Here is an 18,718-nt window from a genome sequence, read left to right as displayed (position 1 = left end):
ACAAACCAACAACCAACAATGACACTGATCAAATAAATGAATAAATATAGAAATAAATAGGATAAAAAATGACTGATAATTCCCATGTTCTTGCCACAAAATGAAGTTTTATTATGTTCTTTCTAAAGATTTCCTTCTCTTCTCTAGTTTCACTATTACTAAAGACACTGCTCTGCTGCCAATCACTTTTAAGAGATGCAGACACACACACACTTTTTTTCTCTCTAACACACACACACGCAATGTTATTAGCTGCATTAGTCTGCTATCAACGGCTTAAGCCTCTTTTACTAAAATTACGTTTTGAATACAAAAATCAGACGAATGCCTTCAAATATATCACCTGCATCACCACCTCGGGTGTGCATTATTTTCTAAGAATTCAATGGCCTGTCGTTATTTATTCATTGTATAGTTAAAGCAGTCAAAATGATATTTTGTCTTAAATATTGTATTAACCATGAGCAAATTAGCCAAGTGTTGACTGCTGATAGGATTGCAAATAGTAAAGCTCATACAATCTGCTAACAGGCATAGAAATACCAACAGTATAATGAAGAAAAGTGTCAAATACAAAGCACTTAAAGATGGTTACTTAGTATGATGCAATGGAAAGATAGCAAAACATATAATAATAATAATAATAATAATAATAATGATAATAAAAATGCTTGTATCTTAAAAGGGGGGTGAAATGCTATTTCATGGATACTGAGTTTTTTACACTGTTAAAGAGTTGGATTCCCATGCTAAACATGGACAAAGTTTCAAAAATTAAGTTGTACGTTTCAGGTTTTTTCACAAGTTTCGGAAGGTTTTTTTCGAGTATGGCTCTGTGTGACGTTAGATGGAGCGGAATTTCCTTATATGGGTCCTAAGGCACTTCTGCCGGAAGAGAGCGCGCTCCAGTATAGCAGAGCACTGAGAGCACAACAGACTTCACTGATCAGAGCGAGAGCGTCGCGAAATGTCACAAAAGAAGTGTGTTTTTGGTTGCCAGGGCAAGACAACCCTGCACAGATTACAAAAGAAAAAACAGCATTAAGGGACCAGTGGATGGAGTTTATTTTTACAGAGCATCAACGGAGTTGTGCAAGTGTTTTTGTTTGTTCCCTGCATTTCGAAAATGCTTGTTTTACAAACAAGGCCCAGTTTGACCCCGGATTTGCGTATCGTTTATTTCTTAAGGATGATGCAATCCCAACGAAAAAGGGTCACGATCGTGTGTTGGAACTGCAGGCGGTGAGTAAAACTGCTTCAAATATCTCTGCCTCCTTGTTAGTGCGTCCGCCTCCCATGCCGGAGACCAGGGTTCGAGCCCCGCTCGGAGCGAGTCGTTGCTGCTGCTGCTCTCGTTCAGTTTCAGCCTCGGGATCTGATTCTGGATCATAAATAAACAGCTGAATCTGACTGTTAGCCATGGTTTGTTATGGATGATGTTTTTTTTTACTCACGGTAATGTCAGCTTCCAAACGCTCTCAACGCAAAAGCCTACTCGCGCTCGCGATTCTTTAGCTCCGCCCACACGTCACGCCTCCAGTCGGTCGTGTTTTTCCGGGAAAAATCGGTACAGACTATCTTTCTCTTATGAATATAATAAAACTAAAGACTTTTTGGAGTTATGAGGGATGCAGTACTACTCTTTAGGTCATTGGTCTCAAACTCAATTCCTGGAGGGCCACAGCTCTGCACAGTTTTGCTCCAACCCTAATAAAAACACACCTGATCCAGCTAATCAAGGTCTTCAGGATTACTAGAAACTTCCAAGCAGGTGTGATTTGGAGCTGGTTGAAGCTAAACTCTGCAGAGCTGTGGCCCTCCAGGAATTGAGTTTGAGACCAGTGCTTTAGGTACTCAAGATTAACAGGATATTGAGTGAAAACGAGCATTTCACCCCTGCTTTAAAAGAAAACAACCAAATCCAAACAAATTATTAAGAATGATTTATTGTCGCTCATAAAAATGTGATCTTTTACAGAACCAAAAGAACACAATGCAGAGAATGAGTTAATGCTGAAAATAAAGATCTAATGACTCATAATGGTCTGATGAACAGGATGTATTCAGGTGTTGACAAGACAGGAAGTTTACTCATTTCAGAGACATTTAAAGTTTCAAATGTGTGAGATTCATACTGTGCAAACAACAGGGCATCAAAAGGAGAGGAAAGATGATATCAGAGAGCTTCCTGTCACTAATTTTTTTAATCAGAATACATCAGAAATGAATAACTCTAAAAATAAAACAAAAATTCGACCTACTTCTAGAAGTCTTTACAAAAATATATTTGACACGAAACAGAATATTACACAGGTTATGCGAGATTTAATAGTTATGTTGAAAAGGAACCTATAGATTCGGAGGGTTACACAATACATAGACGTATGTTGCAATCACAATCTTTCATCACACAAGCAATTTTTTTCTATTTTACTTTAATCTTTTTTTCTGGTTTTGATATAATCAAAGGGATATGTGTAATTAATATTTACATATATACATCAAATGGACAGTACAATATAACACATCATCAATGCACTTGCTCAAATTGGTAAAACTGATGGAAAACATTAGACATAAACTATTGATTAATATGCATTCTAATATATATATATAGAGAGAGAGAGAGAGAGAGAGAGAGAGATGAAATTGATGGACCTCTTTAGACATAGACTATTCATTACATGCACTGAATTAGAAAATTATTGAACATATGCTCAATTATGCTCAGTTAGTTTTTTTTTTCTTTCTTTTATGTCGGTAATACTGTGTCCTCCTAACAACAAATTTCTCGTCAAATCACTTTTCATGCATACAAACCACAGTCACGTAAATGCTCAGTAGTCAGTGTTCGGGCTCCTGATTGATGTGGTTTTGCTTGTCGTTGACAGAAAGGCAGCATTGATTTTCAGACACGGTATATGCTTGGACAAAAGCTTCAGAAAATGGCTTTGAAACTTCTTTCCCAAAAAAGTGTAGAAGACAGGGCTGATGCAGCAGTACAGGTAGGCAAAGTTTCGTGTTATATACATCGCATAGTCGAGGACGTTTGAGCAATCGTTGGGGTTTCCAAAGGATGTCTTGATGGCTTTCAACAGGATGACCACGTTGTAAGGCGTCCAGCAGATGAAGAAGGTGAAGATGATGACAAAGATGAGTTTGACCGCCCTGCACTTCTCCGACATGCGAGTGGACAAGATCTTGATGGTTATGTGGATGTAGCAGTACAGGACGATGAACAGAGGCACCAAGAAGAAAAGGAAAAACTGCTGATAATAACCAGTCAGCTCCCATTTTGTGAGGAAACTCTGGTTGTAACCAGTCATTTCACACAGCAAACTGTTTTCAATTTTCATCACATCATGAAAAACTACATCCTTTATACTAGCCAATATACTTAGCACCCAGACGACGGTGGACGACACGAACGCATACAACGACCTCCTTTTCCGGGCGGCTGTGATGGCGTGGACGACTGCAAGGTACCGGTCAAAGGTCATCAGAGTGAGGAAAAGGATGGAGCTGTTGAAGCCGATGGAATAACAACTTCCCACCAATTTGCAAAGGCCTCTGCCAAAGATCCATTCAGATTTGTGGTAGACTGCCCAGAAAGGGAGGCTGGAGGCAAAGATGAGGTCCGAAATGACGAGGTTGAGCAAGAATATGTTGGTGACCGTGCTGAGCTTCTCATATTTGTAGATGATGCACAGCACCAGTCCATTTCCAACCAAGCTCAGCAAGAAGATAATGTAGTAGAAGGTTGGGAGAATTGTTGCTCCGAACTGGATCACATCACTTTTCTTGCATAAATAAACCTCTTCATGTACTACATTATCTTCATTTCCTGTGTAATTGTCATTCATAAAAAAACGTTCCAAGTAATCATCATTTTCAGCCATTGGTGTGTCTGTTTGCTGAAGTCCGTTTTCTGCTGCAATAAAATCAAACAAAAAATAAACACACAACACACTTAATATACATTTGGACTGAGGTTCATTCTGAGCATCAGATATTGGCTTCACTCACCAATGCCTTTGATAGAGGAGCTTATGAAACTCTGAGCAGCCCTGGCAGAACTGATGCAACCACGTTGTGGCTTACCAAGAAAAACTCAGCATACGTCCTGAAACGAGGAACTGTGAAGAGCAATTAAATCACCTCGTCAGCTCGACGTGAAACCACCACGACTTCATTGTTTTTTGGCCAATGTTTACAAAATATCATGGGATACATTGTAAATTGTTAATAAAAATTTATTGTTTTTTTTTAGGACAACTTGAAGTAAAATGATTAAGAATTTATTACAACTGTTAAATATTTATTGCCATTTTAAGAGTTTCAAATGTCAGCTGCTCAAATAAATGATTCAAATTTTTTTTTACAAAAATTAAATAACATGACAAAGCTAAAATCCTATATGCATTAATGAAAAAGAACAAACAGGAAACATTAAATAGATGTGAAATCTTTGCAGAAACGTATCCAGTCAAAAATAGACATGCCACATCTACACTATTAAGATTGCTGCTAAAAACTACAAGACAAATTCTCAAACAATTAAAAGTATAATTAAATAATCATGATGATAAAAAAATGGTGTAGTAGTAAAAATGTTCCTATCGAAACTAACCAATAGCCCTTGAGCAGAAGTATTTTGAACATATCCTTGTTACACATCCTGTACAGAGGTAGCTTTCCCAGGGCAGTGCAGTATAGCAATTTTCTTTAAAGGAACAATACACCCAAAAACGAAAATTGAAAATGAAAATTAAATTAGTCACAGGACACAAAATAATCAATGATGTTTGTACAGTGTGTGAACATGCACAATGTTTGAGAGCACCAAATAATGATTGATTTTTTTAGTCTGTTTCCTGCTCAAATTCTTCAGAAAACTTGGAACATAATGCACAACAGCTCAACAGTCCCTTTCTGTTTGCAAAAAGCAGCCAGAGCATGCACCAAAATCAATTAAAAACATGGATTCATGAGAGATTTTAACACATACAACACAAGATTCTCAAGCAGGAAAACAGATCACATATTTAAAGTAAAGATCATCTTTCTTTAGAGGTTATGAGTTCTTGAGGTCAATGCTGAGCACCAGAAATGTTCATTTGAGAAAGAAAAGACGGCATAGAATCAGTATGATCCCACTGTCCCGATGCTAAAAGTTTGGTCCTTTCCTGAAAGGATCGTTCCGAAAGTCATAGGCTTGATAACAAGAGGACAGGTCACAGACTCCCATGGGTCCCGGGGGCCCACGTTTGCCTGGGGTGCCTGGAATGCCAGTTTTCCCTGGTGGACCAGAAGGCCCCTGATATCCTTCCCCCTCATTCCCACGTGGGCCCTGCAAACCTGTGGAAGACAGAATTACCTCGGAACATGCTTGAAAAAGACAACAAAATTACTATCATGCATGAAAATGATATTTGTTTTTATACCTGCTGGGCCGGGTGGACCTGGCAACCCAATTTCACCCTGTCCTTTAGCACCTTTCATACCCATTGGGCCAATTTCACCTGTAAAAAAACATTCAAGCACCATTCTCCCTTCAGTGATTTTAAAATCAAAAGATGAAATGAACGTCAAAACTTTTCACACAATCTTCACCTTTTACCCCTTCAGGTCCCCTCCTCCCTGGAGATCCCGGTAATCCTGGAGACCCCGCTCTGCCGGGATACCCTGGGGGTCCAGATGGGCCCGTTGAGCCCAGGGGTCCTGGATCACCTGGTGGTCCTTGTTTGGTTTCACAATGTTGGCAGCTGCTTTGACCCATCACCTGCAGGAGCTGTGGCAGCTGGCCTGTTGAAGGAGCATTTAATGCAGTGTTTTCCAAACTGTTTGACTGGAATCTGGTACTAAACTAGGAGTGGTACTATATTCATGTGGCTCAGTGGTAGAGCATTGCATTAGCAGTGCAATAGATTTTGGGTTCATTTCCCAGGGAACACACATACTAGTAAAAAAAACAAAAACCTGCATAGCCTGAATTGAGCCTGAATAAGTTGCTTTGGATAAAAGTGTCTGCTAAATGCATAAATGTAAATATTAAAATGAAAAATAGAAAAATTCAACAAAAAGGTATAATGTCTTATAATTTCTTTTAATAAAATTTTCAGTAAATCATTAAAATAGAAGTTTGAATAATTTAATATACTTCAGGCAATAAATATACATGACATTTCTAGACATTCATGTCATTTAAAATAACAATACCTGTTATCTTTGTTATTTCACTGAGATGCTATTATTGCTCCTAGGTTCACCAAACGGTTGTCCATAAAATGTGTTGCTGTTTTGTTTCCTAAATGCATCTACTTTCAGAAGCCCAAATAAAGTGCTTTTGAGTCTTAACTTTGATAAAGAAGATCTCTTTTGATTTGAGACTTAAGTCTTTGCAACTTTCCAAATCATCTTCAAGCACCAAGAGCTTGTAACACTCCAAAGAGAATGGAAAAATTGGAATCGCATCATATGACCACTTTAAATCTTATTTATAGGCCCCCTAGTGGTTTAGGGCCACTAATTTAGAGAGATCAAATATTTAGATATTATAATAAGGTTTTTTCTAATATAAATGACGACACTACATCATACACATCTGTACATGCATTTGTTAGATATAATGCCACTAAATGTTTTTCACGGCTTTCTGGAATACTTGATTCTTATACATAACAGTAAACTGAATATCTGACCTTAGTTCCTGGCAACCAGTATCTGTGCTAGTTTTATGTCTCTTATTCTCACATGAAAAAAAATATATATTTATTTATTAGTCAAATGGCAAGATAACTTACAGATGCTTCATAATGGCATTGAGATCATCCTGATGTGATTTATTTTGCGATAATGACCATCTGAATAACCATGATCTATTATTACTGTACGTGCAAGCAACAAGTGTATTTAAGTGTGATTTCATTGATATTTAAGGAGTGTAGAAAAGATGGTGTAACATCTGCAACAGTAACGGCAATATAAAAAATAGCCTTATGCTGGCTCAACAGATGGATTTCACAACCATATTTATATTTTCCTCTTTTTTACAGAGAACTGAAAGTTGCTCTGAAATCTCCTACGAGTCCAGATGTTTGTAGCTATTTGACAGTGAGGCACATATCCACACATCATAGAGTTAAATGCTATTCCTCTTGAGTATCTTTGTCTGTTCTACCAAAATAAAATCAACTGACATGTAAAATGCATATTAAGACAGGAACATATATCAAGTACCAGATGTTTAAATTTTCTGAAGAACCAGCGAGTGATGCTCCATTTAAAGGTCACAGATATCATAATAGGGTGTTGTGGGTATGTTGCTAAGGAGGTCTACGTGTTTTTATTGGTTTTTATGGTTGCTAGGGTAATAGTATCTAGGTAAATATAAGAAGGATGAGTTATATGACTACATTTAATGATGGTAAGGGGTTTGATCAAATTCTAAGCAAAAATATGAGCAATTATGAAAAAGTGATGCTTGCATAAGCATATTTTATTTTCGTTTTCTCATTCGCCTCCACCTCAGTCAGTGCATTTGCCACTGAATCAAGACATTAGACTCTTACCAGCACAATGCATGGAAACTTACTCTGCAGCACAGAAGCACAGATCTTCATCAGCTGCTCTTCTGAAGGTGCTTTGCCCTGCAACACAGTGTGTCATATTTGAACAAAACATCACTGTCATGCATGGCTTATAAATGCTCATAAGCATCACACTCACTGGATTCCCTGGGTGACCTGGAAGTCCTGGTTGCCCTGGTAACCCATCTAAACCCGGAAAGCCTTTAGATCCAGGTGGGCCTGATGGACCCACATCTCCCTTTTTCCCATCAGCCCCTCTGCTCCCAGGCTCCCCTTGTACACCTGGCTGAACAGGAGTGAGGAGAACAGTTCACTTGTGTCATTACATAATGAAGTCAAGATATAAAACCTTCTTTTTTTTTAAGTTCCTTTCAGTTTTTGTGCATAATTAATTAATTGAGTAATGTAAGAAAAGTGTTTTTCTTTGTGATGGAGTGGCAAACAAGATCCGAGAATGCTGAGAGACACTGCATATGTTTGGCTCAAAACAACACAGCTTAAGTCACTTGCTAAGAAACCGAAAGACCTCTAGATTCTGACTCATCAGGAAATGGATGTGAGACACTGAATAGCAGATTTGTACCTCTCCTTTGTTCCCTTTCACGGCCGGTTCAGCCTGTTGAGAACGACAGAAGTACATCAGGTCCTGTGCAATTGATTTGCATTTGAATAACCTGATATTTAAAGAGATTTGCTGCTCAGGAAACATTATTATCAATGTAGAAAACAGTTTTTGTGAAAACAAGTGATACATTGTGTTCAAGATTCTATGATGATCAGAAAGTTAAAAAAACAGCATTTATTTGAAATATAAATATATTGTAACAAATGTCGGTCACACTTTATTTTATGGTCCAATTCTCGCTATTGGTCCAATTCTCGCCATTAACTATGATTTTGCCTCAGTAAACTCCCAATTTGCTGCTTATTAATAGTTAGTAAGGTAGTGTTTGGGCTATGATTAGGAATGTAGAATATGGTCATGCAGAATAAGTGTTTTATAAGTACTAATAAACAACCTGTTAATAATAGATATGCTAATAAGCAACTAGGTAATGGTGAGAATTGGTCACTAAAATAAAGTATTACCCAAATGTGTGTTACTGTCACTACTGATCAATTTAGTGCGTGCTTGCTGAATAGAAGTATTAATTTCTTTTAAAAAAAAGTTATTCAGTATGATATTCAGGTTTCTAGATAAAACTTCGCTGTAATTCTGTGGGATGTCTTCATTTCCATTACACAAGCATTGGTTTCAAAGTTTAATGTGTAGGTTTTTATTAAAATCCATAACCAGATGTAGCAACACCACTGATGAAGCATAAAGACCTTTACATACATGTTTTCCAGCAACACCAGGTTCTCCCTGGTTTCCTTTCTCACCCTAGCAAGAGAGATGCAAAAATAAAAGTCAACCAGTTTCTTTTGTTTTGCATGATTGTGTTTATCTAGACCAGCATTGACTAGTAAAATCAGTCTGGATCAGCTGGTATGCGTGGTAGTTAGTTTACAACTTTTTGACACTGGCTGCTCAATAAAAATGTTTGTGTGTGCATCTTTAGTAGGTCGAATTCCTGTTAGAAAAAAAATTGTTTTTGCATAGCCGCTTGACACCTTTTTTTTTTACTTCCTTTTTTCTTTTTCACTCTCATAGCATGTTCCATTTGAACAGATGTTAGAAATCATATGTCAAAGTTTTCACTCATCACTGAGCAGTCACGGTACCTGACTCCCCTTTGGTCCAGGTGATCCTGAGTCACCCTGCAAATACAAGCGTAGAAGCACTGGCATTTAACAATTCTGAAACAAGGAATATTTTTAATAATACATTGAAGTGCAAAAGTGAATTTACCAAAAATAGTTCCACACTTTTCATAATTTTTTGTTTATAAAATTCAGTACTCAGCCTATTGTGTTTCCCTACTTAAGAAACAGGATTCAAAGTGAGGAGTAGGGAGGAATTTATTGTTTATAGAAAATAGTCCTTGGAAAAAAAAATGCGAATGAGAATTTGGAAGGACAATTAAAAAAATTCTGGAATGGTCCGTGTGATCTTGTTCATTAAATCGAGTGTATTATTCACATTATAAGGGTAGAAAGAGGGGAAACTGCAACATTTAGTGAGACATTTTCACACTTATGTCAGCATGAAAAAAAAAGTTCCCCCCATCTATTTTGTAAATGAATGTTATAGAGTAGATTTCATTGTGATCGATTCATCGATGTACGTGTTTATCATAACTGAATCTTTCAGTGAAAACCACAGACGTCTGGCGACACAGAATGCAGACATTTTCCAATTATTTACTGCAAATGCAACGTCCACATCTCAAATCTAAACAACTGATGCACAGAACCAAGTTCCCGCCCAACATTTCTTTCTTTTTCAACAATGTGTTAGACTCAGATGTACCTCACAAAATGGAAGAAATTATATGTTGCTACTTCCACTTCATCACGCTTTAAATGGCATTGATGAAAAATAGAATATGACTTTCAGTCAGACTGACAGATAATGTCTATTTGTAATGCAGCCTTTTATTAAAGTAAGGCAGAAGTTAATTCAGGTTTGTCAGTGTTGAAAATGGATGTACCTTATGACCTTTAAAACCTGGTAGACCTCTAATGCCAGAGGGACCTTGAATGCCGTGCTCTCCATCTGAACCCTGAGGATGCATGCACAGACACACACACATATACACCCATATAAATAAAAGGATTTCAATTGTATGGCATCAGAAGACATAGACTATTGTGCGATATGGACCATTACTTTAAAACGTAACTTTTCTGCTTCATGTGGGAGGTGATGAAATGAATGCAATCGAATAAAAATTGCAGCCATTTCACGCTCTCTAAATTAAAGATAGTCTCTCAGCTTCGGCTTTTGTAGACCTACGTATTTTGTGACTTGATAACTGTTGGCTCCCATCCAGTGGAATTATGTAAAGTGAATTAAAGGTTTCTGAACATTACGGAACTTGATGAAGGCTCAGTATAGCTTCTGCTATTTAAAGTTATTTCCTGAAGCCAGCTGAGGAAACAGCAGGTATGTCACGTAAAGATATAATATCATATTTTCAGACCTTTATGTGTGGAATTCCCCTCCCTCGCCTTACTCACTTTAGCACCAGGTGGTCCAGGGAGCCCTCCCTGTCCACGAGAGCCTGAATTCCCCTGTCAACAAAAAAGGGTTGCACTCCATGTCAGTAAACTCCTATATAGCAATATGACGGTGATTTTGAAAAAAAAAAAAATATTTTTTTTTTTATATTTACGCCGCATTACATTTCAGGTTTTTCACTTAAGAACTGAAACAAAAAATTTTTTTCAATATTTAGCTGGGATGACTTACTTTTGGACCTGGAGGACCTTTTATGCCAGGTGGGCCAATTGGTCCTGGGGGTCCCTAGAATTAAAGACAACTCTAGTAAGACAACATAAGTAATTCAAGCCTAATATGTTTTATTTGCCATATATTTTCCAATAATAACCATCAATATTTCATGTATTTTTATTTTTTTCCTAGCCTATGACAGTTTAATGCGCAAAGTCAGCAATATGAAAGTCATCCGTAGGTAAATTTAAACACTGAGGTACAAACCATTCTGCTCTCACATAGGCCTGGTAACATTAACCAATGACGTGAGTTTGGGCTACACTTTTTAATAGTTTGAGTCTCTCCTTTACAGTAAATTGAGATTTAAAAAAATATTTTAAATGCACTTTAGCATTTTTTATATAATCTTAAATCTGTTATCTCAAAAACACAGTAGCCGCATGATTTAATTTATGAACAAATCATGCTGGACATCTTAGAGACCCAAATTAGAGGTCTTGATAAAGAACTAAAACAGCTACAGCTTGGACCAATAAACCGCACTGAATTAAGACATAATTCCTGCTGATACCTGCTGTCCTGTTGGTCCAGTAAAACCTGCTGGTCCTGGCATGCCTCCATCACCCTGTCGAAATGATTTTGTTATACAGTAGCATAAAAGCTGTGACAAAATCAATTCTCTCCAAATGACTACTGGCCAAAGTCTGGGGTCGGTAAGATTAAAAAAAAAAGGTTTTGAAAAGAAGTAACTTTTGCTTACCAAGGCTGCATTGATTTGATCACAAGTACAGTAAAAACTGTAATATTGTGAAATATTACTACAAATTAATATAATTGTTTTCTATTTAACATTTTCAAATGTAATTTATTCCTGTGATGCAAAGCTGCATTTTCAGCATCATTACTCTTCAGTGTCACATGATCTAATAAGCTTATTTGCTGCTTAAGAAACATTATATTTTATCATATTTAATAATTTGTTATATTTTATGATTAATCTGGGTTCTTACTTGAGGTCCAGCAGGGCCTATCTCTCCAGGAAGCCCCTGTATACCCTAAAAAAAAAAAAAATGAAAACACATAAAAGCCTTCATGTAACATAATCTGTTTAGGGGGTATGAGGCATTTTCTCTCTGTACAAATTTGATACAGTGACTGACATATACAATTACAAAGGATCTCCTCTAAAACACAGGCTTAAGATGCTGGCAGCACATTTAACTGCCACTATTCCCTGTAAACTAACTGAATACTGCCTTTCTGTAGCAATGCCAAGCCAGACTTTAACCCATTCAATGTGCACATAATCTTTCATTAGAGTGGTTTACATGAGAGTTTATGATGAACGATAAAAGAGAGGCATAAACCACCACACCTACAACCATCCACAGGCAACACATCCCTTTTCCTGCACCAGATTTCGGGAATATCATACTTTTTTTTTTCAAATGAGCCAGTTTGATTGTCAATAAACAGGAAGCACAGCCCAAACAACTTGTGAAATGAATGAGTGTAAAAGTGTTCAATCAAACAAATGTTCCTCTGCAAAGTTTCCACACAGTGCATGTGGCAACAGACATAAAAGAGATTGCAGAGATAAAAAGAGCATTTATTGACATTAAGAAATCGATTACTAGAAATAACGCTGTCTCCACCTGCTCTGTGTGCATGAATGGCCAAATAAAACGGTTTTGCAGGAAAGAATGAGAAATTAGAACATTCAAATTTTTACCACAACCTTTTAAAAGAGGGAGGGTTGTATTAACTGTTATATTAATCACAAGACACTAGACAGATGTCTCAAAAGTTTCCATTCCCCAGCATCTGGGCTTGGAAATGAGTAGAATCGTTCGCTTGCCAAAACATTACCCAAAAAGTGAGTACTTACTAGATGAATATATATATATATATATATATATATATATATATATATATATATATATATATGTATATATATATATATATATATATATACTAAGCCAAGGATATCTAAATATGTATATTGGGGCCTAAACCACATCACTTCAAGTCATCAGATGAAATGGAAATGAAAACTGACTTTAGAATGAAAACACAAACAATCTGAAGTCACTTTAAATTAGCTTTGGTTTAAAACCATCTACCAACACTCCCCATGACCGATCAAAGAGATGAGCAAAGTGCAAATGAGTTGTGTGACAAGTGTTGGCCGTCTTACAAAGCAGCTGCTAATAAAAGAAATCATAATCTCATTCTTTAGAAGTGACACCCTTTTGTCCACAACCATGAAGCTTTGCACAACATCAGCAGTTTATTTCATGCTCTTCCTGCAAACTAGAAGTTCAGATGAGAACAAAGACATTTGATCATCTATTGTATCTTTTAATTTAAAGAACACGCCGTGGCATCACATTAGCAGTTTCATGAATTATTTCATGCTAATCAATTCTGGAGATCATATGAAGAATATTTTAAATATTTCATAAAAAGCAACTTGGGTCAGCAGGCCTGGCCTTCCAAATTTAAAACCAGCCAGTAAAAAAGAGAAAGAACATTACAATTAGGAAAAATAATTATAATTAATTAATAATAATAAATCTTATTCAATTAATTAGTAATAAACCTAATGTTAAAAAATATGTTTCTTTTAGCTTGGCGACTTGGACTCCAGATGAGTCCGTCTCAGTTTCTGAGGCATTTTGAAATAAGTCTGACTACGGTCTTGTCTGTTGCGTTAAAGAAGCATTTCCCTTCCTCGTAGTCAGAGCTGCGGTTCACATGTGTGCGACTGAAGATAAAGCAGGACGACTTTAAAGAACATGTAGAGCATAAACACAGCTAATGATGACTATATACATGTATCATTTGCATTCTGGAATTAGTAAACATTGTGGTCTCTCAATTTCCAAATCTAGAGTTAGCAGCATACCACAAATCTGTGGGGTCACCAGCAAACCATGTGACAGGGCCCCTCCCACCAGAAACATCATACAATAAACTTTACCTATAGTGCCCTTTCACTATGAAACTTTCAGTATCATCTTATAAATATGATTTAATGTGTCAACATCATAAAATAACATTATTATTGTGCTAATGAGCCAATTCAAAAGTTTCAACCTGGTGAAGACCAGAAAGACCGGACAAGAATGTCGAAAGTGAACCGACCTGTAAACTAGAGATAAAATAAGTCATGAAAATGACTTCAAACCAAAGATGCCAGAATGGAGTTCAACTGTTAAAACTTAATTGAAAAGCAGTTGAAATATTCCTAAAAACCGAACTTGAATTTAATTGGTTCACACAGATGATTGATACCTAACCAATCAAAATGAATGACCACTTTTTTAAATGCATCTAAAGTGTTTTCACCTCAACTTAATGAACAAAAAAAAGAGGTGGAAAAAAGAATAAAGAACACATACACAAAAAAAAAAAAAAAAAAAACAATAAGGACACATAAGAAAATATAATAACTCACAGGGAGTCCAGGTTGTCCATCTGATCCTGCCACACCAATATCTCCTTTCTCTCCCTAGATAAAAACAAAAACAAAAGTGGTCAGGATCACATATTGCACCTCAAAAGAAGAAAAACTGCAGCCATCACACATTTACTGATTTATGAGGATATGGTTCACACATATCACACATATTTTTAGAAATAGGGGAAATAAGCTGTATGTAAACACTATCACTTTGTCTTAAATAATCACTGTGCATTCCACTTATTGCAGAAATAATTTGAGTTTTGCGGTTCCAATTTGGGTTACATTTTATTTAATTTTTTTACATACTAATTACATAAAGAGAAAGCACCAAAAAGTTAAATATGCACACAGCTTAATTGTAAGGTGTGAAATTTGAGACAGTCTGTCATTAAAATATAAACATGTTACACCCAGCTGTAAAGAGAGTTTATGTAAAGATTTTTTTTGCACCTTCTGAAGTACTTAATTACAAGCTGTACACATATGGGAAATTTGGTAAAGAGATGTCCGTCTTTACAGAGATGTTGGGCTATGGCTGGCCATCGTGTGAATTCAAAAATAGCATGTTTCTGTTCACATGTGCATGGAATTTGTGTATTGTGAAACATACCTGTCAGAAAATATGCAACATCCCACATTTTGCATGAGGCATGGGATATGATCAGAAAAACACACTGCTGTACCACACTGCCATACAAAGGCAAACACTGTAACTACACATTTGGCCAAAAATAAATCTAAAATCATCTCTGTTAGACTATGTTTTACAGATTTAGAGGGAAAAATGTGTGAACACTCAAATTTAAATAAATTAGTTAAATACATTTTTCATTATTAGTTTTGGCTTTGTAGGGTAGCAGGCTAATCCTATTTATGTACACACGCAGCATAAGTATATGCACATTGTATGCTTCCAGTACCCATGCAAATAATAAAATACTTTAAAATGCTTATAAATTTGTTGTTATGCTATATTAATGTAAATTATTGGATTCAATCTTTTTGTCAGCTTGTTTTAACTAGCACAGGTTTTGTATTTCTTTTTGGAACTGATTGATCATAGGCCTCATTGACCTGAGCTTATGCATCTTAGTGTTTGAGTAAATATTACCAAAATTACCCCCCCCCCCCAAAAAAAAAAAGAAAAAGAAAAAAGTGCATAAACTCAGATAAATGAGGCCCATGACTAATCACTTCCAGAAAAGAGATAAAAAACAGACCAGGAACACCAAATTAGGCAAATTTAGTGGATTAAGTTATTTATAATAATAATAATGTGTTTTATTTCTGAGATTATTCTATTTCTTTCGTTAAAGTAGCATACAACAGTTTGAAACATTCATCAACCCATATTATATCGCAATATATTTTTTAAACAAGCACCCCCTCCACCTTGAAAATATATATTCCAGACTTTTCAAGGGCCCTCTCTTCCTTTGGGGCCCTGGTAATCAGTAGGCCTACTGGTTTTACCCCGAGTCCGACGCCCCTGCGCGGACTCAAATACGTACATGCACATATAGACTTTACACTGCAACGCTGATATTTGGAAAGACCTCACACAAAGCATGCTCTTGAAACAAGACAAACAATAATTGTACCTTATACCGTCACTCTGCAATTATATCCAGGAGAAAGCTAATTAAAGGGAATCTATGAGATTCCACATGACTTTTATCTCTTGTTAACTTTTGGTGGCAGTTTTTGTGCGTGCACTGAACGTTTGATGCAGGTGAAACTTAGGCCGGTGACACACTGGCTGCGTGGCGTGAGCGCCGCGTGTCTGAAGCCTCCCAGAAGCGTGGCGGATTCTGTGTCTTTACACACCAGAAGCGTGCCTGACGCGGCGCTGGCGCGCTGCTGCTGTAGAGGGAGACCGTTGACAGACCAGGCTCATGTCTTCATTACAACAATATATACTTTTTTCTACACACCTACACCTACGCCTACTGATAAAGCACGCGTGTCTCACGCAGGCGGTCTGTAAGCTCTAACCTGTTAACATGAATAGCGTCTCAGCTGCGTGGCGTGTCAGTTTTTAATTCGGCTCCCATGTTAACAGGTTAGAGCTTACAGACCGCCTGCGTGAGACGCGCGTCTCAGGCGCGGCTCGAGCCGCGCGGCAAACGCTTGCTTGCTAGAAATAGAACCGACGCCTATTTTTACCGCGACACGCGCGCGTGTTGGAAGCTTTTCCAGGCTAAATATAATAGGAAAATGTGTTTAAATGTCATTTTGTACACAAATACATATGAATTCCTGATATTTTGATATTTGAAAGTCTATAGGTTGACATAAATTCAGATATAAATGTAATAAAAAAATAATAATAATAATTATCGATTTTCAAATATTGCACCTGTCAAACATAATCTATTTCGCCGTCAATACTTTTGACGGTGTCCTTTATCAGTAGGCGTAGGTGTAGGTGTGTAGAAAAAAGTATATATTGTTGTAATGAAGACATGAGCCTGGTCTGTCAATGGTCTCCCTCTACAGCAGCAGCGCGCCAGCGCCGCGTCAGGCACGCTTCTTAAGTATGACCCATTTCGGTTTAAATAAATCAACTCGTAATCAACATAGTCATGAGTTGTTCTTGGGTTCTGTGTGTTTGAACAGTCCATATACATGTACAGTATGTTTGCATGTCATGATTAAAGGCTGTTTCCAGGGTTGGCGGCACCACTTGTGCTGTGGGACACCCACCCTTACAGGGAGCTCTCTTCTGGCACACCACATGAAACCCAGATTTGGTAAAGAGATTTGGGTGTTACCACTACAGTGAGCAATTCTGTCTCAGATCCAAAGTGGGAAGGCCAGGACTTAATAACAAAAACTAGCAAACATGATAACAGCTATCCTGTCCAGTTCAATTTTCACTTTTAAATTAAAATTTTCAATTTTAACATGAATCAAAAAACCACTGCATGCTTTAAACAAGTAGCTACTACAGCTGTGTGATGCATCAAGCAGGTAAATTAAAACCTAGAAGAAACATGAACGCTGTTTTCTGGGTTTAAACACTAAACTGCACGGCTCTAGTGCTTATGTGTAAAGAGATTTGAATCATTTCAGTATTACAATAATTGATCAAAAAGACCAAAGTATCATTCATTTGAGTAAGAGTGAGCATTAAAGCATGATGTTAAAGGCAAAATACATTCTATAAATATTTTTTTATAAATTATGTCATTTCAGTGAACATTACAAAACATGTTCCAAATGTCTTAAAAGGTTATTTTATAGCTTTGCGGAACAAAATCTAAATGTTGCATCTTTCAAACAAAGCCACATCCAAACCTGAACAAACATTGAGTGCCGCCAAGAGTCAGTTCAAAACCCTTACTAATAAACAGACTTGATTTAATAGGGCAGTAAATGGCAGGGTGGCACTAATTTTCAGAGAACGGGCAGCACACAGATGCAGCCTGAAAATAGATCTGAGTGACAGACTTCTAATTTATGTCTATAAAACTCCACTCATTTGCTCAAACTACTCTATGAGGGAAAAAAATCATAAAAATATACATATGTCTAAAACTGCAAATCAGACATCATAGCTCTGAGTATGAGCTCTGTTTTTATCTCTATTTATTTTATCTGTATCTCAGAATATACTCAAAGAGAAATGTCAGAGACAAAGCTGATGATAAGTTCAGGAAGTCTCTTGAGCTATATAAGAGCAACATCTGAGCACTGAAAATCTCATCTGGGTAGACCTACAACACTACAATATTCATTATATGGGTTTTTAATATTTACAGTGGCTTCATTTTTATGTAGTGTCAACATCCTGCTGAAAATGAGCTTTGCCATGATACACAAACTTCATAAAGCAACATTCATCTATTATTTATAATTATACCACAGTTTTCAAGCGTAGCTGATGTAAAATGTAAGCAGCACACAGTAATTTGGCTGGCATGTGAACTTATATTCATCTAGAGCAGAGAGCAGCTTGTGATGTGTACTGTGTCATTGACCAATCATAATTTGGGTGTTTAAGTAGCTATATATAGACCTTTGGGCAAGACGACAGTCTGCTGCTGGAAAAAATCTAAGAAAAATGTCAGTGAGACGGATAAAAAGGTTCGACGACAAGGCCACAAATATGCCCTTGTTCTTAAAATAATCCTGGACTTTCTTGTGTGAGAGGACGTCTGAACGTGTCCCTAACACATCTGATGGTTTCACCCTGTGCTGATTTAAATACTTAGAAACTCTGGGTGTGAAGTTGAAACTGTCTAGGGTTGCCTGTCTATGTTGTGTGCTCGAACAGGAAAACAACTTTAAAATCAAGACAGAAGTCATCAAAATCAC

At 36.9% G+C, this 18,718-nt stretch overlaps 2 protein-coding genes across 6 annotated transcripts in view; both read right to left on the bottom strand.

Annotated features, from left to right (window-relative positions):
* Positions 1–1,947: 1,947 nt before the first annotated feature.
* LOC113113286 (C-C chemokine receptor type 4-like) lies at positions 1,948–4,171 on the bottom strand. Of its 2 annotated transcripts, none has more exons than XM_026279426.1 (2): positions 4,027–4,171; positions 1,948–3,928 (listed from the first exon to the last, which is right to left on the bottom strand). In XM_026279426.1, exon 2 carries the CDS (start codon positions 3,897–3,899, stop codon positions 2,838–2,840), a length of 1,062 nt encoding a protein of 353 aa, XP_026135211.1. In that variant the 5' UTR covers positions 3,900–3,928; positions 4,027–4,171; the 3' UTR covers positions 1,948–2,837. The 2 variants fall into 2 exon arrangements, with proteins under 2 accessions (XP_026135211.1, XP_026135210.1); XM_026279425.1 differs by having other exon boundaries at positions 1,948–3,931; positions 4,027–4,170.
* A 163-nt stretch (positions 4,172–4,334) lies between these two features.
* The window catches only part of LOC113113221 (collagen alpha-1(XXI) chain-like), a 24,976-nt gene continuing 10,592 nt past the window's right edge, over positions 4,335–18,718 (bottom strand). For 3 of the 4 annotated variants that reach the window (XM_026279395.1, XM_026279399.1, XM_026279390.1), the window contains 14 exons: positions 14,390–14,443; positions 11,940–11,984; positions 11,501–11,554; positions 10,945–10,998; positions 10,713–10,766; positions 10,184–10,255; positions 9,315–9,350; positions 8,929–8,973; positions 8,173–8,205; positions 7,729–7,875; positions 7,595–7,649; positions 5,614–5,805; positions 5,445–5,522; positions 4,335–5,358 (listed from right to left, as the gene is read on the bottom strand). In XM_026279395.1, the coding sequence (XP_026135180.1) occupies positions 5,168–5,358; positions 5,445–5,522; positions 5,614–5,805; positions 7,595–7,649; positions 7,729–7,875; positions 8,173–8,205; positions 8,929–8,973; positions 9,315–9,350; positions 10,184–10,255; positions 10,713–10,766; positions 10,945–10,998; positions 11,501–11,554; positions 11,940–11,984; positions 14,390–14,443 (1,110 nt within the window). In that variant the 3' untranslated portion in view covers positions 4,335–5,167. Of the gene's footprint in view, positions 5,359–5,444; positions 5,523–5,613; positions 5,806–7,594; positions 7,650–7,728; positions 7,876–8,172; positions 8,206–8,928; positions 8,974–9,314; positions 9,351–10,183; positions 10,256–10,712; positions 10,767–10,944; positions 10,999–11,500; positions 11,555–11,939; positions 11,985–14,389; positions 14,444–18,718 lie in introns of those variants that run through there. The other variant, XR_003293566.1, reaches the window with a different exon arrangement.

This window comes from Carassius auratus, chromosome 2 (genome assembly GCF_003368295.1).
Source record: "Carassius auratus strain Wakin chromosome 2, ASM336829v1, whole genome shotgun sequence".
NCBI lineage: Eukaryota > Metazoa > Chordata > Actinopteri > Cypriniformes > Cyprinidae > Carassius > Carassius auratus.
The sequence above is the reverse complement of the archived record's forward strand: the minus strand, read 5'-3'. Positions and strand labels throughout refer to the sequence as shown.

Coding starts and splice junctions, on each gene's coding strand:
- LOC113113286 (XM_026279426.1), bottom strand. CDS start 3,899: ATGGCTGAAAATGATGATTACTTGGAACGTTTTTTTATGAATGACAAT.